The following is a 27,030-nucleotide window of genomic DNA, read 5'->3' on the forward strand; positions in this document are numbered from 1 at the left end:
ACAGACGAGAGAGGAGGGGAGATACTTTGCCCTCTGAGGAGCAAAGGCACATCGGGAGTGGATGAGTACCCATTGAACATTCTTCATTTTTTCCTAAAGAGCTTTTTACTTAATAGCTCAGGTTATCGTTGTGGAATTTCTTTCTGTTATACAAGGAGTTTGACAGAGAAACATTAAGTACAGTTCAAGGAGGAAAAAAATTGGTATTTGGATACCAATATACCACAGAAGGAGTGGATGTTGGTTGATATAATTTATTTGTTTTGGGGGGGGATCTCTCAGATATAAACGACTTAGATCTTGTAAAGGACTCAATGGCAGCTTACAATAAGACAGGCTGGATGGGAGAGTCGGGTGCCAACCTCACTGCCATGTTGCCAGGTGTGAGACTCATACTAACCCCTGTTGTATACACTTTCATGACACCAGAAATGATGGGATGGGTCCTGAGTGTGGCCTCTCTCCTCATCATCTCCACCAACCTACTGGTGGTGGCTGCTCTCTTTCAGCTGATGTGCAGGAAGGGCAGTCAGAGCTGGTGCTTCGTGCTCAACCTGGCCCTGGCAGATATCCTGGTGGGCCTGGCTATCACTGGCATTGTCACAGACGTTTTTCAAAATTACAATACTGTGAACAATGGAACTATTCCAATTACTCAACCGCTACTCCTGATGCACTCCACACAGAAGACCAAGTGTTTACTCCGCATGGCCTTCATCATCTCCCCCTCAACTGCGTCCATCTTGTCCATGTTCCTGATCTCTCTGGACCGCTACGTGGCCATCAAGCTGCCGCTGCGCTACTCCCAGCTCACTGGGAGGTGGACCGTGACTGGGGCCCTGGTAGCGCTCTGGATGGTATCCCTCACCGTTGGCTTCCTACCAGGTAGAACAACTAACCTCAATTATCTTATTTCAGAGGGGACACATGTCCCTAACAACAGGGTTACATTTCAATTCAGGGGGATAAGCTGAGACTCAATTTGTGAATTTCAATGTGCTTCCTGAATTGACTAAATTGGAATTTAATTGACCCCAACACTGATTGTTGATCAACTTGATAACGAACATCATTACTTTAATTTGAATATTCAAAATACTATAAATATAGAACATTTATTATTCCCCTCTGCTCCACAGGCATGGCATGGCAGCTCCAGCAGGGAGACTTTGAAAGCAGCAGCCTTTGCACCTTCTTCTCTGTCATCCGTCCCAAGGGCATCATTGTGGTGTTCTGTGCCGTCTTCTTCCCCGTCCTCTCTGTCTTCACCTACTTCTACCTGGACATTCTGAAGATAGCTTGCGGCCATCAGAGGCAGATCCGCCAGGCCCGTCAGGCCGGCTCCAGGCTGCCCCAGCGCAGCCGCTACTGGGGCCACGTCAAGGCCCTGAGGACCGTGGCTCTGCTGGTGGGCTGTTTCACCCTCTGCTGGTGCCCATTTTTTGTGGTGTGTGCAGTGCAGGTGCTGTGTGAGGACTGTGAGTTGTACAAGGTGCTGGAGAATGACCTGTGGCTGCTGGGGCTGTCTAACTCCCTCATCAACCCTCTGGTGTACGCCTGCTGGCAGAGGGAGGTGCGGCTGCAGATTGGGGCCCTCTTCTGCTGTGTTAAGGACAGGGTCAGGAACACAGCCGTGTTAGAGGCTAGTGAGAGATGTCAGACAGAGCTGCGTATACCCACTCATACTGTTATATCTGTGGACGATGCCATGAGCCTCGACCCCACCTTTCCCACGGTCACCAGTGAAGAGGGCCACACTGTACCATTTTCTGCCTCAACCCCCTTGTGAATGACTTAGACATTTTGAAAATGCTTAATGTGGCAGCATAGAGCTTTGTCCATTTCTGGCAGAAACAGTTCACGTCACGTCTTGCGACAGCAACTAACTGACGAGATCAATCAAATGGGGAAAAAATAACAGAGTGAGATAATGGATGTGGAGACATCATGGAACCTAAACCATGGAACAGATGGGCTTATTTGCTTTTTTTGCTCTGTTTCCTCCACTAACCTAATTGATATTATCTCTGCCAAGTATGCACTTTGTCCCTCTCTGCATTCTCATCAACCTCACTGTCTGTGTGTGTCTGAGAGGTGTGTAGGTGTTTTGAAGGGGAACAGCTTTTGTGTGTACAAATGGTTGTTCCCTGATCAGTCAGAGATTATATATTTAAAAAAATTGACAAAGTATTTAATTTCTTGGGAAAGTAGTGTGTATTGCTACCTCCACTAGGGAGGTACATGGGAAATGTGTTTTATTGCCAATACTTCCTACAAAGGATTAACTCAATGTCAATGTAGAATTGCTTTATAATTTTCTCATAAATTACCATAGTGGAAATATATGATACAACCTTGATATGAGGTAGGTAGAATATTATTGTTTGAGTGGTTGCTATTCAAAATAAATGATAGAATGCTTGGATGATTGATTATTCATTCATGAGCACTTCCTTGTCATATAAACACTTATTTTTAGGATAAATAAGTCCACATTTTACAACTAGCCAATAAAATTACACTTTGTGATATGAGGAATGATGGTGCTATAAAAGTAGATTTCATATAGAAAATAGATAATAAAAGTTATTTGCTTAATCACAAAATACCACTGGAATTGAATATTGAAATGCAGTTGTTCTGTGGGACTTGTTTGTACGATTTTTATAATAAAAGTTGTTCAATACTGAGAACAAGGGAGCATGCCTTTGAACTACACCTCCCACAAACCCATGTACGTAGTATGACGCGCCGGAAACTGATGTTGGTCAGGGGGGGCTCCATTTTAAAGTTAGCATCGTGTTTGCGTTCATGATAACTTCATAATGAAGTGAGTATAAGTGACCGATTATGTGTTTTACATTTTGTATCGGCTGTAATGATTATCTAGTTACCCACTGAGGTGTAATGGGGTGATCATGTGAAGAGGTCTAGCTAGCCAGCTAACGTGTACTGCAACATCAGTCAACATGGCTAACGTTAGCTTGCTAGCTAGGTTATAATGTTGACGTTAAATGAATACACACTACTATATATAACTGGGTGGTTCGAGCCCTGGATGCTGATTGGCTGACAGCCGTGGTGTATCAGACCTTATACCACGGGTATGGCAAAACATGTATTTTTACTGCTCTAATTACGTTGGTAACCCGTTTATAATCGCAGTAAGGCTCCTCTTGGGGTTGTGGTATACTCCGCAAGAACAGCTCTTAGCTGTGGTATATTGGCCATATACCACACTCCCTCGTGCCTTATTACTTAAATATATTATGGTCTGTAGTTCCTCATGAGACGACCCCATGGGGGGTTAAGAAAAAAGCAAAGACAGGATCAGCAGAGAGAATATTCTGCATTATATTGCAAGTTAAACTCTATCCTTTCGTCCTTCTCCATCTCTCTGTGTCCTGCAGTCCCCTGACCAAGGTGAAACTGATCAATGAGCTGAATGAGAGAGAGGCCTCATTGGGGGTGAAGGAAAATGTGTCATGGCACTCTGAGTATAAGGATAGCGCCTGGATTTTCATCGGTAAGAGGCTCTGTCAAAGACACCCCTGCGATTGAATAGGATTGATCCGAACCCTGCTATTACAGCCATGTTTAAGGTGTACTGTCAGCTGACCAGTTGGTGGCATCAAAGTAGTGTTTTTAAAAAATTTTATTCAGTCAGTGGCTTGCTCTCTAGGCCATCTCACCTGCAGTTATAAGCCTGTTTCTAACTTCAGTGCTTCTGTTTTAACCTGCGGGTGGGTTTCCATATGAGCTGACGGAAGGTGACATCGTCTGTGTCTTCTCTCAGTGAGTCCCATACATACACCCCTTCCTCCAATCTCTCCACTCACTGTCCTTTCTCTCCCCTTTCTTCATTGTCTGTCTGTTTTTGTCTATACAATTACCTGTCTTTCCATGCTTATCTTCCCCTATTCCCTCTTAACCTTCCCCATTCTGAATAAATGAAGTGTTCTTTGCATTAGATTAGGTGTGTTCCTGCTTCATGTCTATCTGCAGGTATGGAGAGATGGCCAACATCAACCTAGTGCGTGATAAGAAGACGGGTAAATCCAAAGGCTTCTGCTTCATCTGCTACGAGGACCAGAGGAGCACCATCCTGGCTGTGGATAACTTAAATGGGATCAAGGTAAAGAATGGCAATCACTCACAGCTGAGAAGGAGAGAACAAGACTAAACCAGTAGACGTGCATAAATGAAGGTTAGACGATGCAAAAGATGTAAATGACTCATTGTGTTGTGGTCTGTGTCTCTCTCGCTCTCTGTCGGTATCTAGATAAAGGGGCGGACCATCCGAGTGGACCATGTGCTGAACTACCGCCCTCCCAAAGACAATGAGGACATGGATGATATCACCAAGCGCCTGAGGGAGGAGGGCTGTGCCCCCAAACTACCTGACCCTTCATCCTCCGAGTCCGAAGAAGAGGAGCAGTACGCCGTACCCGCGAAGAAGCCCAAGAAAGGTGAGACGAGACTAATGGAGGTCCAGATGGTCCAGGTCTGCTGCTTGTGTCAGCCTCATTAGACTGGGGATTTGAAATGCAAGAACCTTCGTCAAAGTAGAATGAACACTGAACAAAAATATGAACGCAACATGCAACAATTTCAAAGATTTTACTGAGTTATAGTTCATATAAGGAAATCAGTCGATTGAAATAAATTCATTAGGCCCTAATCTACAGATTTCACATAACTGGGAATACAGATATGCATCTATTGGTCACAGATACCTTTTTAAGAAAGGTAGGGGCGGGATCAGAAAACCAGTCAGTATCTAGTGGCGGATGAATGACACGACAGTGAGCCTCAGGATCTCGTCATGGTATCTCTGCATTAAAATTGCCATCGATAAAATCCAATTGTGTTCATTGTCCTCAGCTTATGCCTGCCCACACCATAACCCCATCTCCACCATGGGGCACTCTGTTCACAATGTTGACATCAGCAAACCGCTTACCCACACAACGCCATACAGGTGGTCTGCCATCTGCCCAGCACAGTTGAAACCGGAATTCATCCGTGAAGAGCACACTCCTCCAGCGTGCCAGTGACCATCGAAGGTGAGCATTTGCCCACTGAAGTGGGTTACGACACAGAACTGCAGTCAGATCAAGACCCTGGTGAGGATGACAAGCACGCAGATGATCTTCCTTGAGACTGTTTGACCGTTTGTGGAGTAATTCTTCAGTTGTGCAAAACCACAGTTTCATCAGCTGTCTGGGTAGCTCGTCTCAGGCTGGATGTGGAGGTCCTGGGCTGGCGTGGTTACACGTGGTCTGCGGTTGTGAGGCTGGTTGGAAGCACTGCCAAATTCTCTAAAATTATGTTGGAGGTGGCTTATGGTAGAGAAGTGAACATTTAGTTCTGGCAACAGCTCAGCTGGACATTCCTGCAGTCAGCATGCCAATTGCATGCTGATTGCATGCTGACTCAACTTGAGACATCTGTAGCATTGTGTTGAGACAAAACTGCACATTTTAGTGGCCTTTTATTGTGCCCAGCACAAGATGCACCTTTTTAATGATCATGCTGTTTAATCAGCTTCTTGATATGCAACACCTGTCAGGTGGATGGATTATCTTGGCAAAGGAGAAATGCTCACTAACAGGAGAGAGAGATGCTTTTAGTGTATATGGAAAATACATGTTGCGTTTATAGTTTTGTTCAGTATAATTGCAAGGCAAGGACACCCGAGTAGTGGAGGATAACTTGGATGTCAGTGTGTGTCATGTTCATATCCTCTTACCTGACCCTCCATCTTTTCTTTAATCTCCAACCCAGACAAGAAAGAGAAAAAGAAGAAAAAGGAGAAGTCTCTGAAGGAGGATAGGAAGCAGAGGGAGAGGCTAGCCCAGACTCACTCTGTGTCTCCCCCTAGGCCTGCCCTGGCAGTGAGGGTGAAGCAAGAGGAGGAGGACCTGGGCTATGACAAGTACAGCCAGCGGGGGGCGCCAGAGGAGTGGCTGGGGGCCAGGGAAGAGAGACCAGGGCCTGGGGCAGAGCCACAGAACACACACAGGCAGGTGGACAGAGGGTTCCGAAATCGCCATGGGGAGAGGGAAGGAGAGAGAGAGAGGCCCAGGGAGGATGAGAAGAGGAAAGATGGAGGACTGCAGTTGGAGAGCAAGAGGACAGGCAGGAAGGAGAGAGAAAACCAAGACAGGGATAGAGAGAGAGACAGAACTAGGGAGGGAGAAAGAGAGATGGACAATGAGAGGAACAGAGCGAGGGACTGGGACAGGGAGAAAGACAGGAACAGAGAGAGAGAAAAAGACAGGTCAAGTAAGCACAAAGAACACAGTCGGGAGAGAGACCAAAGGAGAAAGTAACATTAGTACCTTGATTGTAGTCAAGACAACTGGACTGAGTGAAATCTTATTCTTTCCTTCACTATAGAAAGTCAGCAGGAACTGGGACCATGGAACTAATATGATTGGTTGTTTTATTGTTAGTATTTGTCTTATCAAGCCTGTTGATTCCATATTCTCTGTTATGTGGAGACTGAGCCAAACAGTGGATGATGACTTGAGTCATGAGAACATGGCCTGTTTCCACAACAGCAGCAAAGTTCAATCGGAACTGGATTTCAAATGAAATTGTACACTCAAACGGCTGTACAATGCTTAATCAGACAATGATTTACTGTTGTAAACAAAAATAAGTTTTTTTTTTTTTTTTTACAAAGAGATTTTGTTTCTAACAAGCCTTATAAATAACATTTTATTTTTTAAATTGGATTTCAAGTGATACAGAGACACATAGTAATATGGATAACGCAAGATAGGAGCTTCCTCTTGGCTCCAAAAATAGGTGATTTTGGGTGAAAAGAGACTGTCCAAAACATTACACAATTTGTAATTCAGTGAAGAACCAAAGGCAAACAAGATACTTTGGGAAAAAAAGGAATAATTCAGACCAAAGAAAGATCGTATTTACATGATCACTAGCTCATACCTGCTCAACAGGATTTTAACTGCAATTCATCTGTATCGCTGAATGATGTTTAAAACACAACATAGTTAATCATCTAAGACAGAACAAAGCATATATATATATATATATATATATCAAGAATAAATTAACATTTTGTCAAAACATAAAAGGGAAAAAGAGGTAAAGCACATCCTGCCATTAAGGAAATGTTTTAATTCCACTAAGAGGTTAAGTGTGTGAAGGAACCTGTCGATAGTTGGCATGTGAAACACCGTAAATGTCATCAGTTCTATTAATCTCATCACACCGGGGCTCCAATGAAAAAACCCAACTGGGGTATAGAGATATTAGAGGACGAGCCTCCATTTTGTCCTTAGAAGTTAACCCTTATCTTCTTCCAGTGGGGGGCCAGGCAGACAAGCCACCATTTTGTCCTTAGAAGTTAACCCTTATCCTCTTCCAGTGGGGGGCCAGGCAGACAAGCCACCATTTTGTCCTTAGAAGTTAACCCTTATCCTCTTCCAGTGGGGGGCCAGGCAGACAAGCCACCATTTTGTCCTTAGAAGTTAACCCTTATCCTCTTCCAGTGGGGGCCAGGCAGACAAGCCACACTCGAATAACTGGGAGTTTGGTCGCCCCGTTGTCTGGCTGCATGGATAGATCGTCAATGCTATACTATGTTAGTTACCTAGGTGATGTGATGTATTCAACGTTTTTTCAATGACTTCTGGGTCTGAGCTTCACTTGTCAGACAGGTCAGAGGTCAACCGCTGCCTTCACCCGGGCCCCAGATTAACAGAGGCCAGGCTGGGATGGACAGGAGAGGAAAACGTGTGTGTGTGTGTGTGTGTGTGTGTGTCCCAAAGAAAATACTTGTTAGGGACCCAATTGAAATTAAGTGAAGAAATTGCACCCATACAGCTGTTATAGAAACATCCCAGGATAGGATTCGGCTAAACTTGGGAGAAAATAAGTATTGGGTCTGGCTGTACAAAAGATGTCTATGACGTCATGTGTATGTACAAGACATGGGTTGTATTTCCCGAGGTACATGTACAGCTGGATGGGAATGTGTTTCTGTTCAATGTTCTGACACATCATACGGAACAAAACACTTAAGCAGATGAAGAGTTATAGTTAGACATGTTTTTATAGCCTACATAATGACAGCCAAGGTCAGGAATCATCAACTACATTCAGCCACGGGACCATTTTTGTTTTCGTGGATGGACAGGGGCCCAGAATTTTTATTTAGTTTAACTAGGCAAGTCAGTTAAGAACAAATTCTTATTTACAATGACGGCCTACCGGGGAACAGTGTGTTAACTGCCTCTGTCATGGGCAGAACGACAGATTTTTTTTTTTTTACGTCGTCAGCTCGGGGATTTGAGTGCCCAACGCTCTAACCACTAGGCTACCTGCCGCCCCAAAACATAACTGCAGAAATCTGGACCTAAAGATGTTTTCAGTGGAAACAAATGCACCATGAAATCTAATTTTGTGGACACTGACTCTTAGTTTTCATTGATTTGATCTCACATTGCCCCATAAACAATTAATGAATGAAATCCACGCAGTTCTCTCTGGCTCATGATAACTGATGCAGCATTAAAGGCTTCAAGCCCATGTTACAAAAAGGTGAGCGTCACAGTATGCATTTTTTGTTGATATTACAGATCAGCCATAGCAATTGCAGAGCTGTCCTGCCCAAAGGAGAGTGTGTTGGCAGGGACACTGACCACTAGAATAAAATAGGATAGCAGGTAGTTACAACAGCTCTGAAAATAACCTCAAAACCTATGTACAACAGTTTGAGTAACCGTGGATACAAACACATCTCAGATCAACACAACTGAACACAGAATCTCCTCCTATCAGCTTTTAGAAAATATATGGTCATCCAACATTTACATATTACAAATACTTATAAGACGGGGCAGAGCTGATCGGCAGAGGGTGATTTGGGGTATACTGCAGTGTCTCTGGGAGCAGGAGGGGACTCTGTTGGGTTACAGACATGTCTGTGATCAATGTCATCAGAGGTACTTTATGAAAAGGTGGGTTTTTGGTTGCTTGGTTACTATGACGCCGGGTGAAGGCGAGGTACATGGCTGGAGTACTATGGAATTCCCATTTCTACCCACAATGCCATGGGACTTTGCCCCAAAGTCCACAAAAACTGAGAGTCCGTTGAAGACACTGAGGGTGGGTCTGAGTGAGTCTAACTTCATCCTCACAGACACCTTCCCAACTTGGGAGTGCTAGTTAGGTTACGTACAAAAGTAAGGCTGTGGTGGGTTGACTGACCAGAGGGGAAGAGTCAAAACTACCCCCATATTACAGTATGTCAATCAGAGAGTGGAAGAACCGAAGATAAACCAGGTTCTGCAGAACAAACGGTTTCACGAGACATACAGAGGAACAAATAAGAAAACGCATGCCTCCGCCATGCTGCTCATCTCTGTTGGTGAGGAGTGGCTGCAGAGAAACAAAAACGCACAATCATAACAGTAGTGGTACCGTCTCCTGTAGTCGTAGTGGTACTGGCTCGCACACTACAAATATGATTTCTGTGTCAAAACAAACATAATGCCATCTTAAATATGACATGACAATTTCATGAATGAAAAACAGGTGTATGACAACTGACCTTACCAAAGAAAGGGACTAACCTTCAATCTATCAGCGTTTTATGCAACAGAGCGTGTGACTTTGGAGATGTAATGTGCCTTTGTTGTTTGTATTGTAATACAGAATCCATGTGAATAACTAGGCCCTGGGGTTTCACCAAAAAGTGCTTATGACCGGTTTGATACCATGCTTACGATGGCATTATGCAACCTTTATGATGCATTATGACGAGAGCTTACAGCCAAAACACCCGATCAGTGTCTTTATTCTACATGGCGGACATACATGCAGTCTTTTACTTCCAATCAGATCAGGACCTATCACCAATATGTATTATACACACCAGGGTTGGGGTTATAATTGACAGCCTAATTATGAAAACGGTTGAGTTTTGCGGTTCTGAAAAGTAAGGAGTTGGTTAGTAGTCAGTGCAGTCCTTTAGGAGGACATGAACAACCCCAGCTTAGCTCACACTAACCCAGACCGAGGTAGCACATTGGTCACTCTCAGGTCCCGACTCTGCCCATATGCGTCTGAGGCCTGATTGGTCCACTGACCAACTTACTGAAACGTATTTCGCTGTGAGGATTAGGAAGCGGCATCTGTAGGGGCTATTCACGGATGAAGTGGAGGTTCTCTGAATACCGCTGTGTGGCAGCCAATTGACTGACCGTCCTTCTTGCCTGGCACTGGTTGGCTGGGCAGACGAGGAGGTAGGGGTGAGTGGGGTGGGAGCGGTTGAGGAGGGGTCCTGGGGGCGGATAGAGCATCAGTCATCAAAAGCCCACCTCATGTAGGTTACTGTACACTGTCTCCAGCACACACAATGAAACTACTCTACAGCCCAGTCTCCATTCAAGCACTATGAGAGGACAGGCAAACACCCTAACCCTGAAACTACTCTACAGCCCAGTCTCCATTCAAGCATTATGGGGAGCCAACGAGCCTCAAGCAGCAAAACACACACATCCTCTCCATATCCACCTATCCTCTCACACACAGTCTACTGCATCACACAGGAGGCAGGTACAGCACAGCAGTCAGTCACTGTGCACCGGTTTCTGCCCACCGCATGTGTAAGTCTGAGAACGAGAGAAGCCTGTGGGTCTGTGTTTCCACATCAGAGCCGCTCAGCACATGGAGATGGTAACGTTGATCCCCAGGTTGCCGTTGTCGGCGAACAGGTGAGCGATGGACGTGTCAAACACCAGACAGTCGCTGTTCATGATGGCGGCCGCCACGCCGTCGTGGATGGAGCGGGGCGTGGCCTCCCAGGTGAGGCGCCGCCGGTTCCCGTTGAGCTCCAGGCGGTAGGCGAAGTTCTCGGCCTGCTTCCTCGTTCCGATGAGCAGCACCACAGCAAAGAACTGCTGGTGGCCCTCGTACTTCTCTTGCTTCTCCAGGACCAGCATGAAGTGGTGTCCGAAGCAGGACTGCATCATGACCCAGTCCACAGCCCCCGGCAGGTTGATGTCTGTGGCCAGGAAGACGATGTCCTCTCCCTGCAGGGTGGTGATGGACTTGTGGGCGTGCATCAGGTGGGGCATGACGGCCTCCAGGGAGCCCTGCCACTTGCAGGAGGCCCCGGGGCACGGGCAGGTGTAGGGACGGAATTCACACACCTCCTCGTGATCAGGCTTCTCACTGTGGTGGAGGGACAGCAGGCATCCGGCTGACGCATACTGGAGATAGAGGGAGGGCGAGATAAAGAGAAAGAGAGAATTGCTTACAATTTAGTTTTCCTATGTATATTGAGAACCTACTCGAAGTGGAGTGGTGTTGAATGACCCAAGAGATGGGAGACAGAATGGGAGAGGAGGAACAATGCGGGGGAAGAGACAGAATGGGTAAGGAGAGAGAGGAGGTGGTTATAAAAGGAGAGATGGGAAAGAGAGAGGGAATGAAGGAAAGAAAGATATTGCAGACAGGTGGTAGGAAAAACAGAGAAGGCAAAGGAGGAAGTAAAGAAAGAGGGACCAATTGAGAGATTGAAGAATGTGTGGGAGGATAGAGAGTGAGGCAGGGAAAGAGTGCAAGAGAGAGGGAACAAAGAAATAGAGGAGGGAGGGGGTGAGAGTGGCAGGGCACATGAAGGGTATGAAGAGAAGTAGATAAGAGTACTAGCTAAGCACCTTACTAGATATAAACCCTCTGGCATTACAACAGCTTCCCAACACATCCATGGAGATGTTGAGGAAGAACCTTAGAAGATTGGATGGTTATTTTGTATGAAAACAAAGCAATACCAGGCCATTAAACTGCTTGTCGAAGGGGAGATTGAGATACATGACGTTGTTAGCAAGGCTGTTTTGAAAAAGATGTACATATTGAACCATCAACAGACAATCTTGCCTGTAAGACGGAGACATACCAGTAAAGATCGAGTGTAGCCGGAGACGACAGACTACAATATGGGAGGATATGTAAGTAGCTGGTCCGTGCTGGGAGTGCTGGGGCAGTATTGAAGGGTTGGAGCAATAAGTGGATTATCTAATGAAAAGTGCATGAAGGGGGGGGATTCCAAGTTGTATTTGTTGTATGTACAGGATACACGTGGTATAGCATACTCTGTCCAATGAAATGCTTACCTGTAGGCTCCTACTGGACAATGCAACAACAATAAGAAATAAGAAAAGAGAAGAATACGAATATAAAGTAAATGGCTCAATAGAATGGATTAAACATTTCAGCATCAGTAGAATACAGGAAGACAGAATTTATAGACCAATATTTACACATTTCAGGGAAGGGGGAATAAAATGTCTGGTAGCAGCAGTTGTGGTGTGTGTGAGAGAGAGAAAGTGTGGCGCAGCAGTCTAAGGCACTGCATCTCAGTTCTAGAGGTGTCACTACAGACCCTGGTTTGATCCCAGGCTGGAGCACAACCGGCCGTGATCCGTGATCCGGAGTCCCATAGGGCGGCGCACAATTGGCCCAATGTGGTTAGGGGTAGGTCGTCATTTCAAAATAAGAATTTGTTAACAGACTTGCCTGCTTAAATTAAGGGTCAATAAAAAAAAAAATACATTTAAAAAAAACAGCTTGTGGCTGGAGTGTGTGGGGGTCCTTCATGATGCTGCAGGCACCGTTTCAAGTAGATGCCCTGGATGGGTGGGAACACAGCTCCAGTGATGTACTGCAACTCGTCAGGATGCTCTTGATGGTGCAGTGGTAGTATTTGGAGAGAACCCGGTGTGGCATGCCAAATTTCTTCAGGCGCCTTATGAAGTAGAGGTGCTGTTGTGCCCCCTTGACAAGAGTGGTGGTATTGTTGGTCCATCTCACATCATCTGTGATGTGGATGCCGAGGAACTTAAAAATGCTGACTCGCTCTACTGCAGTCCCGTTGATGTGGATCGGAGTATTCCCTCCTCTGCTTCCTGAAGTCAACAATAAACTCCTTTGTTTTGCTGATGTTGAGGGAGAGGTTGTTGTCCTGGCACCACAATGCCAGTTCACTTACCTCCTCCCTATAGGCTGACTTGTCGTTATTGGTTATAAGGCCTACAACCGTGGTGTCATCAGCAAGGATTTGGCTGATTGGCCTGGATAAGGCTGCAGGGAGAGGGGTTCTGAGGAACTAGCGCTGAAGTCACAACCTGAAGGACACCCAGACCCCTTCCGGAACAGGAGACAACCTGGGATAACAACACAACCTTCTATGGTCAATATGGGACCTAGCCAGAAACAGATAGGACCATACGGTCTATGATGGACAATTTGAATTGTCCATCAAATAAGACATCTATTTGAACACACCTTCCTTCCTTCACGTTCTACTTTCCGGAGATCCTCATGTTGATCACTGATCTGACCTCATTGAAGCAACATGGAAGAAATTGAAGCAAATGTGGCAATCGATCCATCACCCACTCAGTTCCGTTAGATCAGTCATTACTCAAAGCAAGGTAAGAACAAAGGACACCTTTTTCTAAGCATTCCAACAGGGCTTATGTGCTGTGTCCTCTAGCTCACTTTCATCTGAAGCCCTGGGGTTGAAAGGATGGGAGGGTGGAAAGATGAGAAGCGAGGGAGGAGGAGGAGGTGGGGTGACATGGTGAGAGGTGCTTGTGTTTCTGCTCCAGTAAAACTGCCCCAGGGGGTAAGTTTCAATATTTATAATATAAAATATTAATCTGTGTGGCAGGTTGGAGGCTTCCCACAAATCAATGGCTATGTTAGGACCCACTGGACCGATTGGCTGAATAACGGCATGACCGACTTTAACCACGCACTATGAAAAGAGCAGCTGGGTCAGAGAACCCTCAGGGGAGAGAGAGACACAACTGCTAAAAAATGTGGGTTAGAATCAAATACTGATTCCCCTGTGTAATCAGTGTCCCAATTAATAACAACAACAAAAAATGTAAGTTTAATGTCACTTCATTTGGGTTTTCAAATGCATCCAGTCACGCAAATTCCTCTGTATCCCTTGTCTCTCCATCTATCAGCCCAAATATTTGTCTGTGAGGTCAGATGTGTAGAGGTCAGTCAGTTTCCTTGGCAGAGTCCCTCAGGGAAGCTGATCCTCTTATCCACCGTTATTAATGACTGATTGACAGGATTTTGTGCCGTAATCCAGTCGGCAGGTCTTTGGTGATAAAGCTCACCCCCCTCCTCTACTCCGTGTGTGTGTGTGTGTGTGTGGGGGCGGGGGTAAATAAGGACCTCTGGTAGTGTGCCCCATGTCACCAATTAATGTAATTTAGGCTAATTGAATTGAAATCCCTTGTCCATCAACATTTCCACAAATCTCCTCAGCGCCACCAAAAATGAACAACATACACTAAACCACTCAGATCACACCTCACGGAATGCAGCATGTCACCGTTCCATTTGGATCAAACCCATTGTTCAAATCTTCGCCCGTCAACACAATAACAGTGATTGTACACTGTGTCCCACCTCTATCTACCCCCCTCCCTGTGTGTGTGTGTCTGTGTACAAAGGAATAGCCCAGCCTCTCTCTATGGTGTGCTACAGAGCCTCAGGGGTTTCAATCACTGCTACAGAGCCTCAGGGGTTTCAATCACTGTTACAGAGTCTCAGGGGTTTCAATCACTGCTACAGAGCCTCAGGGGTTTCAATCACTGTTACAGAGCCTCAGGGGTTTCAATCACTGTTACAGAGCCTCAGGGGTTTCAATCACTGCTACAGAGCCTCAGGGGTTTCAATCACTGCTACAGAGTCTCAGGGTTTCAATCACTGCTACAGAGTCTCAGGGGTTTCAATCACTGTTACAGAGCCTCAGGGGTTTCAATCACTGCTACAGAGCCTCAGGGGTTTCAATCACTGCTACAGAGTCTCAGGGGTTTCAATCACTGCTACAGAGCCTCAGGGGTTTCAATCACTGCTACAGAGCCTCAGGGGTTTCAATCACTGTTACAGAGCCTCAGGGGTTTCAATCACTGCTACAGAGCCTCAGGGGTTTCAATCACTGTTACAGAGCCTCAGGGGTTTCAATCACTGCTACAGAGCCTCAGGGGTTTCAATCACTGCTACAGAGCCTCAGGGGTTTCAATCACTGCTACAGAGCCTCAGGGGTTTCAATCATTGCTACAGAGCCTCAGGGGTTTCAATCACTGCTACAGAGCCTCAGGGGTTTCAATCACTGCTACAGAGACTCAAGGGAGTAATAACACCAGCACAGCACATGTCAACCACACTTCTCTACACTATGTCAATGACGCAGACATGCAGAGTAAACACACATTTACAAAACAATCTATTTAGCTCTCTAAACCAAGGAGTGAAAAACCAACTGGGTTGTTGGCTAATCCTCTGACACTCACAAAAGCTTGCAAACTTGCCCCGTGGCGGTAAATGCTCTTTTCTTCCTCGCCTCGCTCATTCGCTCTTATTTGAATTAAAATGTTTAATCTAGCCTGGGCCTGGGCTCTGCAGGCCTGTTAAAATCTTAAGTAAAGCATTCTCTTTCTGGTACTGGCTGGCTTGGGATGGGGCTGCATGGGGCTGGGGTGAGGCTAGGTCTAGAGAGATGGGGCTGGGGTGAGGCTAGGTCTAGAGAGATGGGGCTGGGGTGAGGCTAGGTCTAGAGAGATGGGGCTGGGGTGAGGCTAGGTCTAGAGAGATGGGGCTGCATGGGGCTGGGGTGAGGCTAGGTCTAGAGAGATGGGGCTGGGGTGAGGCTAGGTCTAGAGAGATGGGGCTGGGGTGAGGCTAGGTCTAGAGAGATGGGGCTGGGGTGAGGCTAGGTCTAGAGAGATGGGGCTGCATGGGGCTGGGGTGAGGCTAGGTCTAGAGAGATGGGGCTGCATGGGGCTGGGGTGAGGCTAGGTCTAGAGAGATGGGGCTGGGGTGAGGCTAGGTCTAGAGAGATGGGGCTGGGGTGAGGCTAGGTCTAGAGAGATGGGGCTGGGGTGAGGCTAGGTCTAGAGAGATGGGGCTGGGGTGGGTGAGGCTAGGTCTAGAGAGATGGGGCTGGGGTGAGGCTAGGTCTAGAGAGATGGGGCTGAGGCTAGGTCTAGAGAGATGGGGCTGGGGTGATACGGCTGAGGCTAGGTCTAGAGAGATGGGGCTGGGGTGATACGGCTGAGGCTAGGTCTAGAGAGATGGGGCTGGGGTGATACGGCTGAGGCTAGGTCTAGAGAGATGGGGCTGGGGTGATACGGCTGAGGCTAGGTCTAGAGAGATGGGGCTGGGGTGATACGGCTGAGGCTAGGTCTAGAGAGATGGGGCTGGGGTGATACGGCTGAGGCTAGGTCTAGAGAGATGGGGCTGGGGTGATACGGCTGAGGCTAGGTCTAGAGAGATGGGGCTGGGGTGATACGGCTGAGGCTAGGTCTAGAGAGATGGGGCTGGGGTGATACGGCTGAGGCTAGGTCTAGAGAGATGGGGCTGGGGTGATACGGCTGAGGCTAGGTCTAGAGAGATGGGGCTGGGGTGATACGGCTGAGGCTAGGTCTAGAGAGATGGGGCTGGGGTGATACGGCTGAGGCTAGGTCTAGAGAGATGGGGCTGGGGTGATACGGCTGAGGCTAGGTCTAGAGAGATGGGGCTGGGGTGATACGGCTGAGGCTAGGTCTAGAGAGATGGGGCTGGGGTGATACGGCTGAGGCTAGGTCTAGAGAGATGGGGCTGGGGTGATACGTCTGAGGCTAGGTCTAGAGAGATGGGGCTGGGGTGATACGTCTGAGGCTAGGTCTAGAGAGATGGGGCTGGGGTGATACGTCTGAGGCTAGGTCTAGAGAGATGGGGCTGGGGTGATACGTCTGAGGCTAGGTCTAGAGAGATGGGGCTGGGTTCCTGCCAGAAGGAGACAGGCCAGGCTTGTGGAGAGGCACACAGACCAGCCCAGCCACTGGCTGCTGAATTATTGAACAACTTCCACATTTAAGTTGCACATCATCTGCAATGAGCTTGGCCAGTGAGGGGAGCTTCTGGGGAGGAGTTGTGTTGTTTCACCTCCAATCAACACATATGCTCTAAACCGTATCACCCTGCTCTGAAATTCTGTCAGCTTCGTTACTGATGGTGTTGTTTTTTTTACGGCTTTTGGCATGATGTTTTACTGACAAAATCAAGCTGGTCAGTGGTTTTTATTTAACTAGACAAGTAAAGGAAAGTAACACATGTAACCATCTCACATTTGGGTAAATGATCAAATAAAGTACTCAGATGTGTGACCATTAACTTTGTGGGCCTTGCATGAACTCCACCTAGATAATCCATTTTCTGACAACCTCCTGCAGAAGCAGTCAAACCCTGCTAAACAACCAACCACCTCCTTTCAGCTGAGAGGCACAGCTTCTCTCCCACCACTACCTCCTCCAGAGAGAGGACCAATGCAAAGTACACAAACTACCTCACTGGCAGTGCAGGAGTGGAACATTCAGGCCTGTTCTCACAGTTAAAAGTAGATCGCTACAGTAAATTATTTAACAGCTTCTCAGACACCGTTTGCCAGGACAATTTCCTCACTGCTGTGCCTGAAGAGAGAGAGGCTACACTCACACTGGCTAACTGACTATTCTACTCTAAGCCAAAAAGGGCCCCCTGGCTGGGTTGGTATCGACTGGCTGAGGCACTTTGGAAGCTCTCCTTCTGAGGTAGAGATACCGTCTTGCCCTCCCTCCAGGATTTGTTCCATCAGGCCTTTTGTTGTGTTGCAGCAGAAAAGGCCATGAGACTGCAGACTCATCAGCCTGCTAAATGGCTGCTCTTAAAAAATAAAAAAGGAGAGCCACACACTCTAGAAGCTCAGATGCAATAATTTTGTAACCAACATTGGTTATAAAATTTGGCTGAGAGACCACCTGGTCCTGAGACTACAGGCTACCTCTGTTAATGGGTCTCTAACCTGATGAGACTTTACAGGTCAGTCAATTAGACAGAGTCTGGGATAACAGCCTTGGAGTAGTGTGCTTCAGTGCCATTTTAGTCATTGTGCTTTACAAATTAAAAAACACAACTAGGCTACTTCTTTCATATTGATGTTGCCATAGCAGAATGGAGAAAATGAGAGGGGATACGGTTATATGGATACTGCAATGAAGGCGATTTGTTTGTGTGGATCCCCTGAGACAGAGCCCTGAGGAGGAGTGATGGTAAAGTTAGTGCTGAGGGGACTTAACCGACTCCACACTCAGGACACAAACCCTGAGTCTCTCTCGAATGTACCAGGAGAGAGATGGAAAATAATGGACAAAAGGGAGATGAGAAAAGATGTATTGAGTAAGCAAAAAAAGGAGAGATGTGGCAGAGAGAGAAGTGTGAGGAGGATGTAAAAAGAGAGAGGGGTGGAGAGAAAAACAGAGGTGAGAGACAGTAAGAGGATGCAGTGGGAGACAGGGAGTAAAACAGAGAGGTGAGACAGTAAGAGGATGCAGTGGGAGACAGGGAGTAAAACAGAGAGGTGAGACAGTAAGAGGATGCAGTGGGAGACAGGGAGTAAAACAGAGAGGTGAGACAGTAAGAGGATGCAGTGGGAGACAGGGAGTAAAACAGAGAGGTGAGAGACAGTAAGAGGATGCAGTGGGAGACAGGGAGTAAAACAGAGGTGAGACAGTAAGAGGATGCAGTGGGAGACAGGGAGTAAAACAGAGAGGTGAGAGAGTAAGAGGATGCAGTGGGAGACAGGGAGTAAAACAGAGAGGTGAGACAGTAAGAGGATGCAGTGGGAGACAGGGGTAAAACAGAGAGGTGAGACAGTAAGAGGATGCAGTGGGAGACAGGAGTAAAACAGAGAGGTGAGACAGTAAGAGGATGCAGTGGGAGACAGGGAGTAAAACAGAGAGGTGAGAGACAGTAAGAGGATGCAGGAGTGGGAGACAGGGAGTAAAACAGAGAGGTGAGAGACAGTAAGAGGATGCAGTGGGAGACAGGGAGTAAAACAGAGGTGAGAGACAGTAAGAGGATGCAGTGGGAGACAGGGAGTAAAACAGAGGTGAGAGACAGTAAGAGGATGCAGTGGGAGACAGCGAGTAAAACAGAGGTGAGAGACAGTAAGAGGATGCAGTGGGAGACAGGGAGTAAAACAGAGGTGAGAGACAGTAAGAGGATGCAGTGGGAGACAGGGAGTAAAACAGAGAGGTGAGAGACAGTAAGAGGATGCAGTGGGAGACAGGGAGTAAAACAGAGGTGAGAGACAGTAAGAGGATGCAGTGGGAGACAGGGAGTAAAACAGAGAGGTGAGACAGTAAGAGGATGCAGTGGGAGACAGGGAGTAAAACAGAGAGGTGAGAGACAGTAAGAGGATGCAGTGGGAGACAGGGAGTAAAACAGAGAGGTGAGAGACAGTAAGAGGATGCAGTGGGAGACAGGGAGTAAAACAGAGAGGTGAGACAGTAAGAGGATGCAGTGGGAGACAGGGAGTAAAACAGAGAGGTGAGACAGTAAGAGGATGCAGTGGGAGACAGGGAGTAAAACAGAGAGGTGAGACAGTAAGAGGATGCAGTGGGAGACAGGGAGTAAAACAGAGAGGTGAGACAGTAAGAGGATGCAGTGGGAGACAGGGAGTAAAACAGAGAGGTGAGACAGTAAGAGGATGCAGTGGGAGACAGGGAGTAAAACAGAGAGGGCAAAAATAAAAACCGTAATGAACAGCTGAGGAAAAGCGAGAAGCGGGTGAGGAATAAAAAGTGAGTGAGAAAAAGAGCAGATGTGGTCCTCTCCTCTTCTCTTCCTCTAGTTCCAGTAACAGGCAGTGACCTCAGGCTGAACAGAGTACCCAGAGGCTCATGTGTCCCGAAAAACCATCCAGCTGCCAGGCCACGGGTATTACGTTACCCTCTCGGCCAGGGAATGGGTCACCGAGGGCCCTCTGCATCCTCTCAATCATTCCCTCCCCCCCAAACCCAGCCCCAGTACACAGCCTTACACCTCTCCATTCCTCTGCCCACACTAGGATCAATAGCAATCTGGCTAAAAGTTTGGGATGAGATTAGCCAGCAGTGAGAGTCCAGTAATTGAGTTAGAGGCATCAAATGTCTCAGCTAGAACACCAGTAACGATCCATTCCCTCTTGTTCTCATGCACTTGTTTTTCCCTCTCGCACACTCTTTCCCTGGCTGCAATAGCATTTCTCAAAATGAGAGATATAGCAACATTCTCTTGATGCCATGAGAGGAGAACCCTTTGGCCTCCATAAGAATATAGTTGAATAGCCCTGTCATACCTCTTCTGAGAACAGCCTTTTCACTCCCCATTTCATCTTGCTCGTGACTGACTGGGTTCGAACCAGAATGTCACAAAGCTGTGTTAGTCCACTTACCTACAGCCTATAGGGATAAGTTCAGGAAGTTCATGTAAAGGACAACACGCTGCTTGCTTAATCAGTACCACTTCCCCTGATTCATGTTTAAGTTGTATTAGTGGTATGTACCGGATACACATGGTATACACCGTCCAATGAAATGCTTTCTTGTAGGTTCCTTCTCGACAATGCAACAACAAATAAGAACAAAGTAAATGGCTCAGAACAACCTCAATTCATCAGGGCATGGACTCAAGGTGTTGAAGTGTTCCACAGGGATGATGGCCCATGTTAACTCCAATGCATCCCACAGTTGTGTCAAGTTGGCTGGATATCCTTTGGGTGGTGGAACATTCTTGATACACACGGGAAACTGATGAGCGCGAACAACCCAGCAGCATTGCAGTTCTGGCCACAAACAACTGTGCCTGGTACCTACTACCATACCCCGTTCAAAGGCACTTTGATATTTTGTCTTGCCCATTCACCCTCTGAATGGCACACATACACAATACATGTCTCAAGGCTTAAAAATCCTTCTTTAACCTGTCTCCTCCTCTTCATCTACACTGGTTAAATCCACTTCAATAAGTGACATCAATAAGGGTTCATAGCTTTCATCTGGTAAGTCTATGTCATGGAAAGAGCAGTTCTTCTTAATGTTTTGTATACCCGGTGTATATCTGTGTGGGTGTGAGTGAGTGGATGTGTGCTAAGGTGTGGAGTCTCAGTGCAGATTGTCAGTCCAGTTCAAGTGTTCAGCAGTCTGACGGCTTGTAGACAGAAACTGTCTCTGAGTTTGTTGGTATCAGACCACATGCTCCGATGGTAAGGGAGTGAACAGCTCGTGGCTGGGGTGTGTGTTGCATGTGATTCAGCTCATACCGAGACTCAAATGGGGCATCATTTGTGTTAGCTTTCTGCCGTGTTTCAGAAGTCAAAGCCCTTTGGATTCGTTATTTGTACAGCTGCCACCATCTTGATTTCCTTGTGTTTTTTCACCTCTCCCCTCTTCTCCGAGCAGAGCAGGCAGGCCCTAGCCTAGCAACTCCAGACTTCACACAGATACAGGTCTCTCATTCACGTTTGCTTGTAAATGTCTAAACTCACCAAAAATGACATTTGGTAGCTCGTAACTATATATGTGTAACTTTATGAGCTGGATTGCCTGTCTCAGCAATTTCTTTATTTTCGTTTGCGCTCGTTATCATATTGAGCTAGCAGCCTCCATTGAAATTTGACATTACTTGTGCTCACTCTGTCAGCATTCTGGGCAATAGAATTCTAGACTTTTCTTTGTGTTTTTGGGCACCCCCTTGTGTACTAAGCTGGTAATACCGTATAGCCCGGTATGAGAGGACAGTATGACAATATGAAAATCTAGATACCACCCAACCATAGTTATAACCCACCGTGCTATTGAAAAAGGCCTTTTACTATTGTGCAAGGGACAATACTTCAGGCTGATTAATGAGTTTCACAGATTCCCATATGCTACATTCACCACCTAAACTCGCTCTACAGAAAACCCTGTGGTTTGAACCAGCGCAACTGTACATCTGAGTCCAGGGGTACCATTGTAAAGGACATCACACTGTCTGCTTAGCAAGTACTGCTTTACCCTGATTCATCGCATATTGAGACTCAACCGCAGGACTTCTGCCTCGAAAACACACGTGACCATGTAGCAGCAGCTTTGGTGACCATGCTTGTGATAAGTAACTTGTCGGAGACCTGAAAACTTGAATTGTCTGAAGCACAGGAGACCTGGGTTAGAACCCAATCAGTCAAACTAACACGTTTTTAGGTCTCAGGCAAGGTTGTTCATCACATGCATGGATCCCCAAACCACCTCTGTTGCCCTCTCATTAAATGGGGTCTACAGATCATTCTGCTTCTGTTTGCAAAATAAAGTGCTGTTGTTGTACAGTAAGCCTGATTTCGAACCCAGTCAGTTATATTTGTGCCATGATATCTGAGTATGAGGTCAAAGGGGGTAAAATCTCTTTTGATGAGTAACCTTGCTGTAGAATTGTGTTAGGGATTAGTTCCGGAAGCTATGGGCTAAGTGGGCTAACACAGTCTTGTGACAGGCAGGAGACCCAGTTCGAACCCAGTAGGTCACAAGAGCAGGATTACATTGGCAGAGGAAAGGCTATCCTTAGAAGGGCTAAACTGTCAACAGTATTCTTATGTGGGCCAAATTGTTTTTATTTTGTGTTACTCCCTTCCAATGCGGCATGTGATCATCATAGAGGGAACAGATATTTCAGAGACTCTTAGCTTTCAGGAATGGGATCATCATAGAGGGAACAGATATTTCAGAGACTCTTAGCTTTCAGGAATGTGATCATCATAGAGGGAACAGATATTTCAGAGACTCTTAGCTTTCAGGAATGGGATCATCATAGAGGGAACAGATATTTCAGAGACTCTTAGCTTTCAGGAATGGGATCATCATAGAGGGAACAGATATTTCAGAGACTCTTAGCTTTCAGGAATGGGATCATCATAGTTTTATAGCCAAAATGGTTCAAATGCTAGAAAATAAATTCAACATTTCACAAGAAGCTTCTGTTTACCACAGTAAGTATTTCATTATATTGGTTCTCCTCTACATTCCCTGGCTATGAAAGTACCAGGATGTTGTCTGTGGTTTTGAATCTGAATTTAGAGAACCGAATTTAAAAACTGAATCCGAATGCATCTGAGAAGTTGAATATATGAAACATTGATGAACTTGAAATGATTGTTTGTAAACTTGATAGACAATGAATGCAATATATACCATTTTGAAACAGAATACATCTAACTTAAATATTCGATTTTAAAACTAAATGCAGTATTCACTCAATAAAATTATTACATTTGTGCGTTACAAATAAAACAAATACTAAAAAGTTAATACAAACTCAAAATTATGGAATTCAAATACAATGTTGGCACTCAAATCACTCCATACGAGGCCCCCTATGACAAGAATCACACAAAACTTCACTAAAGAATGCAGAACCCTGAGGGGACAGACAAAGACTAGGTTCATCAATGATTTATTATTACTATTATTGCAGTATCTAGTCTTTCTAATGTGTGGTGTAAAAAGACTAGGTTTAAACTGTCTGAAAGATTGCTGAGTAAATTAAGGTACTCACCTTGCTCCCATGTTGCGGTTTGGTGAGGCAGACGGGCCGATTCATTCCCCCAACCCCAACCTCTGACCCCGGCCCAGCCCCTGCAGTGACCCCTGCACTGACCCCGTGTTGGCGGTGCCACCCTAGCAGGCAGCGCCACTGAGCCAGGTCCCTTAGGAGAGGCAGGCAGGACGCTGGGCACAGCATTACGCGTGAGAGAATGGACACACACACACAGTCTGACACTCTGTCCAACACACACTATCCCTCAACCAATTTCACACACCACTGAGTCTTTACTATACCCCTCACAATACCTATCAATGGCCGTGCTCTTGCTTTACAAGCGGATCCAATCTCAATCTCAATGCCTGTCTTCCAAAATCCTGCTGAAATCACTCTCTCAAATAGCTTAGGGGCTATATCCCTCTGCACCCCAAAGATAGAATACCTGTCCTCTCAACCATAAGCCAGGTATGAGAATCAAGGGGCTCCACAGCTGGCTACAAAAAGCAAATCGGAGTCTCAGTCCCGAAAAGCACACTGCTGTAATGGAATGGCAGCCTGAGGTGTAAGGAGAGCTGCCTGCCTGCCTAACAGACTCACTGCTCTAATGCTGCATGTAATGACTGAAATCGAACGAGTGATAAGTCCCTAACTCTCCTGTATGTGAGAGTATGTGTGAATGAATGGTCTGTGTCCAGTCCACAGTCACACTACATCTAGCACTAATCCTGCCACCTGCCAAGCTCAGCTCACACATGCATTGTGCCTCTGGCTGACACAGACCACACTGAATCAGACCGTTGTTTCTGTCCCGCCAGGCAACCGAAACAAAGCCACCAGGAGCTCCTCCACTGTAGAGGAATTCAGAGTCTGATGCTCAGAACACAGCAGCCCAGCACACCTCACCGTCCGTCCCCTACGCAGAGAGAACATTCATTACCAGCATTGTCTCCTCCACTACAGCGCTGTGACCTCACTTACAGTATGGCTTCAGCCTGACTCATAGACACATGCCGCATCAGCCACACAGCTAAACACTAGCAAGCAGTAGAGAAGATAAACAGACCAATGCACATTGAGGGTAACAGCTCTCTCTTTCACTTGTTCCCGCTCCCTCCTTTCCTGGCGGTCTCCTGCAGCAGTCAAATGCAAACAGCATGCAATCTACCTTATGAGAGCTCCTCCTCGATGGCTTACTGACCTAAACACACAACCAACAGCAGAATGGTGGATGTCTACATAAACACACCAAAAGCTCCTACCAAATCACCAGCAGCCAGACAGAGCAATCCCTGCATAGCACACACAAGCACACGGACGCACTCTCACTCTCTCTCTCTGCTGCGCTGCTCTCTCCTCCTCCTCCTCTCAGCTCTGCGCGGTGACAGAAAAGCCAGAGCAGCCGCCACGCAAAAACATCTGCAGCACACACACACACAAGAATGGAGTGGGCGGGGAGACAGAGCCTGTCTGTGAGTGGGGAGGTGTTTCACAGCCAAGAGCAGCAATCTCCCGAGCCCATCCTCTCATGTTTTTCTTTCTCCCTCTTTTTCCCGCATCGGTCGTTCCCCTAAAGGACAGACTGTTGGGACTCCAGACAAAACTCACCATCATCTGGCCCTTTCTTCATGTCTCTCTCTTGGGTCGTTCCACTTCAAAAAGCACAAGAGGATTTCGACACTCACCAACAGATAAGATTAGCATTCCTGAAACATTGTTTTATTCAAATATAATTTGATCTCTGAGAAATTAAGCTAATTGATTGCACCCAAATTGGCCATATAAATGTATAGGATAAATATAATATTCAATAAATATAGTACCTAAATATCCGATTTGGACCAAACTTTTTTCTAACAATGAGTTAGGCAGAGGAATCCAAAGAAATGCCAATCACACCCCAACGAGTATATACACTTAACAAAAATATAACCACAACATGTAGTGCCCCATGTTTCATGAGCTGAAATATAAGATCCCAGAAATGTTCCATATGCACAAAAAAACATATTTCTCTCAAACTTTGTGCACAAATGTGTTTACACCTCTGTTAGTGCACATTTCTCCTTTGCCAAGATAATCCATCCACCGGACAGGTGCATATCAAGAAGCTGATTAAACAGCATGATAATTACACAGGAGCACCTTGTGCTGGGGACAATAAAAGGTCACTCTAAAATGTGTAGTTCTGTCACACAATGCCACAGATGTCTCGTGTTTCGTGGGAGCATGCAATTGGCATGCTGACTGCAGGAATGTCCACCAGAGCTGTTGCCAAAGAATTGGATGTTAATATCTCTATCATAAGCCTCCTCCAATGTCGTTTTAGAGAATTTGGCAGTACTTCCAACCGGCCCACAACTGCAGACCACGTGTAACCACACCTGCCCAGGACCTCCACATCTGGCTTCTTCACCTGCGGGATCGTCTGAGACCAGCCACCAGGAGCGCTGATGAAACTGTGGGTTTGCACAATCAGAGAATTTCTGCACAAACTGTCAGAAACTGTCTCAGTGTAGCTAATCTGTGTGCTCGTCATCCTCACCACCGTGTTGACCCGACTGCAGTTTGGCTACATAACCGAATTCAGTGGACAAATGATCACCTTCGATGGCTACTGGCACGCTGGAGAAGTGTGCTCTTCACGGATTAATCCCGGTTTCAACTGTACCTGGCAGATGGCGTGTATGGGGCCGTGTGGGCGAGCGGTTGGCTGATGTCAACGTTATGTTGGCGGTGGGCTTATGGTATGGGCATGCATAAGCTACGGACAACGAACACAATTGCATTTTAGCAATGGCAATTTGAATGCAGAGATACCATGACGAGATCCTGAGACCCATTGTTGTGCCATTCATCCACCACCATCACCTCATCTTTCAGCATGATAATGCACGGCCCCATGTCACAAGGATCTGTACACAAATCCTGGATGCTGAAAATGTCCCAGTTCTTCCATGGCCTACATACTCACCAGACATTTCACTCATTGAGCATGTTTGCGATGCTCTAGATGAACGTCTACGACAGCGTGTTCTTGTTCCCGCCAATGTCCAGCAACATTGCACAGCCGTTGAAGGGGAGCGGGACAACAGTCCACAACCAACAACCTTATAAACTCTATGCAAAGGAGATATGTCGCACTACATGAGACAAATGGTGGTCACACCAGATACTGACTGCTTTTCCCTTTTTATTAAAGGTATCTGTGACCAACAGATGTATATGTCTATTCCCAGTCATGTGAAATCTGTAGATTAGGGTCTCGTGAATTTATTCAATTGACTGGTTTCCTTATATGAACTGTAACTCAGTAACATCTTTGAAATAGTTTTGTTGCGTTTATATTTTTGTTCGGTGTAGTTTCAGTTCTCCATGTCTGTCTGACAAGTAGTTTGGAGCTGCGGCTCGGAGTACTGTTTCTTTATCGTATGTAATGTATTCCCAGTGAATTTGGTGTTGTTTTTCCCCAGTTCAGAGAAATTAGTCATTGAAGTTGTTACGTTTATGTCCCATCCTACATCTTGATATTACCAGGTTCTGAACACTAGATGGTGCTGTTCCGGGGGATTTCTTTTTTAAAGCTCCCTCCCCCCACATCAATGTTAA

The 27,030-nt window shown here is 46.3% G+C and overlaps 3 protein-coding genes across 8 annotated transcripts in view; 2 read left to right on the forward strand and 1 right to left on the reverse strand.

The window, feature by feature from the left end:
- The first annotated feature begins 263 nt into the window (after positions 1 to 263).
- On the forward strand, positions 264 to 2,231 carry LOC112229123 (glucose-dependent insulinotropic receptor). The gene is made up of 2 exons (XM_042309717.1): positions 264 to 885; positions 1,095 to 2,231. The coding sequence occupies exons 1-2, from the start codon at positions 315 to 317 to the stop codon at positions 1,787 to 1,789; spliced, it is 1,266 nt and encodes a 421-aa protein (XP_042165651.1). The 5' UTR covers positions 264 to 314; the 3' UTR covers positions 1,790 to 2,231.
- A 494-nt stretch (positions 2,232 to 2,725) lies between these two features.
- LOC112228618 (RNA-binding motif protein, X-linked 2-like) lies at positions 2,726 to 7,074 on the forward strand. Of its 5 annotated transcripts, none has more exons than XM_024394086.2 (6): positions 2,726 to 2,830; positions 3,411 to 3,526; positions 3,744 to 3,795; positions 4,006 to 4,135; positions 4,283 to 4,469; positions 5,788 to 7,074. In XM_024394086.2, exons 1-6 carry the CDS (start codon positions 2,826 to 2,828, stop codon positions 6,333 to 6,335), a joined length of 1,038 nt encoding a protein of 345 aa, XP_024249854.2. In that variant the 5' UTR covers positions 2,726 to 2,825; the 3' UTR covers positions 6,336 to 7,074. The 5 variants fall into 5 exon arrangements, with proteins under 5 accessions (XP_024249854.2, XP_042165559.1, XP_042165560.1 ...); XM_042309625.1 differs by having other exon boundaries at positions 3,761 to 3,795; XM_042309626.1 differs by lacking the exon at positions 3,744 to 3,795 and having other exon boundaries at positions 4,007 to 4,135.
- The window catches only part of siah2l (seven in absentia homolog 2 (Drosophila)-like), a 50,654-nt gene continuing 30,334 nt past the window's right edge, over positions 6,711 to 27,030 (reverse strand). The window contains exons 1-2 of one of the 2 annotated variants that reach the window (XM_042309629.1): positions 23,437 to 25,090; positions 6,711 to 11,252 (exon numbers count right to left, since the gene is read on the reverse strand). In XM_042309629.1, the coding sequence (XP_042165563.1) occupies positions 10,701 to 11,252; positions 23,437 to 23,622 (738 nt within the window). In that variant the 5' untranslated portion in view covers positions 23,623 to 25,090 and the 3' untranslated portion in view covers positions 6,711 to 10,700. Of the gene's footprint in view, positions 11,253 to 23,436; positions 25,091 to 27,030 lie in introns of those variants that run through there. The other variant, XM_024394084.2, reaches the window with a different exon arrangement.

This window comes from Oncorhynchus tshawytscha, linkage group LG30 (genome assembly GCF_018296145.1).
Source record: "Oncorhynchus tshawytscha isolate Ot180627B linkage group LG30, Otsh_v2.0, whole genome shotgun sequence".
NCBI lineage: Eukaryota > Metazoa > Chordata > Actinopteri > Salmoniformes > Salmonidae > Oncorhynchus > Oncorhynchus tshawytscha.

What these genes read in the sequence shown, in the direction of transcription:
- LOC112229123 (XM_042309717.1), top strand. Translation starts at nt 315, where the DNA reads ATGGCAGCTTACAATAAGACAGGCTGGATGGGAGAGTCGGGTGCCAAC. An exon ending in CACCGTTGGCTTCCTACCAG is followed by an intron (nt 886 to 1,094) that starts GTAGAACAACTA and finishes TTGAATATTCAA; the next exon opens with AATACTATAAATATAGAACA.
- LOC112228618 (XM_024394086.2), top strand. An exon ending in TAGCGCCTGGATTTTCATCG is followed by an intron (nt 3,527 to 3,743) that starts GTAAGAGGCTCT and finishes TTTAACCTGCGG; the next exon opens with GTGGGTTTCCATATGAGCTG. An exon ending in ATCGTCTGTGTCTTCTCTCA is followed by an intron (nt 3,796 to 4,005) that starts GTGAGTCCCATA and finishes GTCTATCTGCAG; the next exon opens with GTATGGAGAGATGGCCAACA.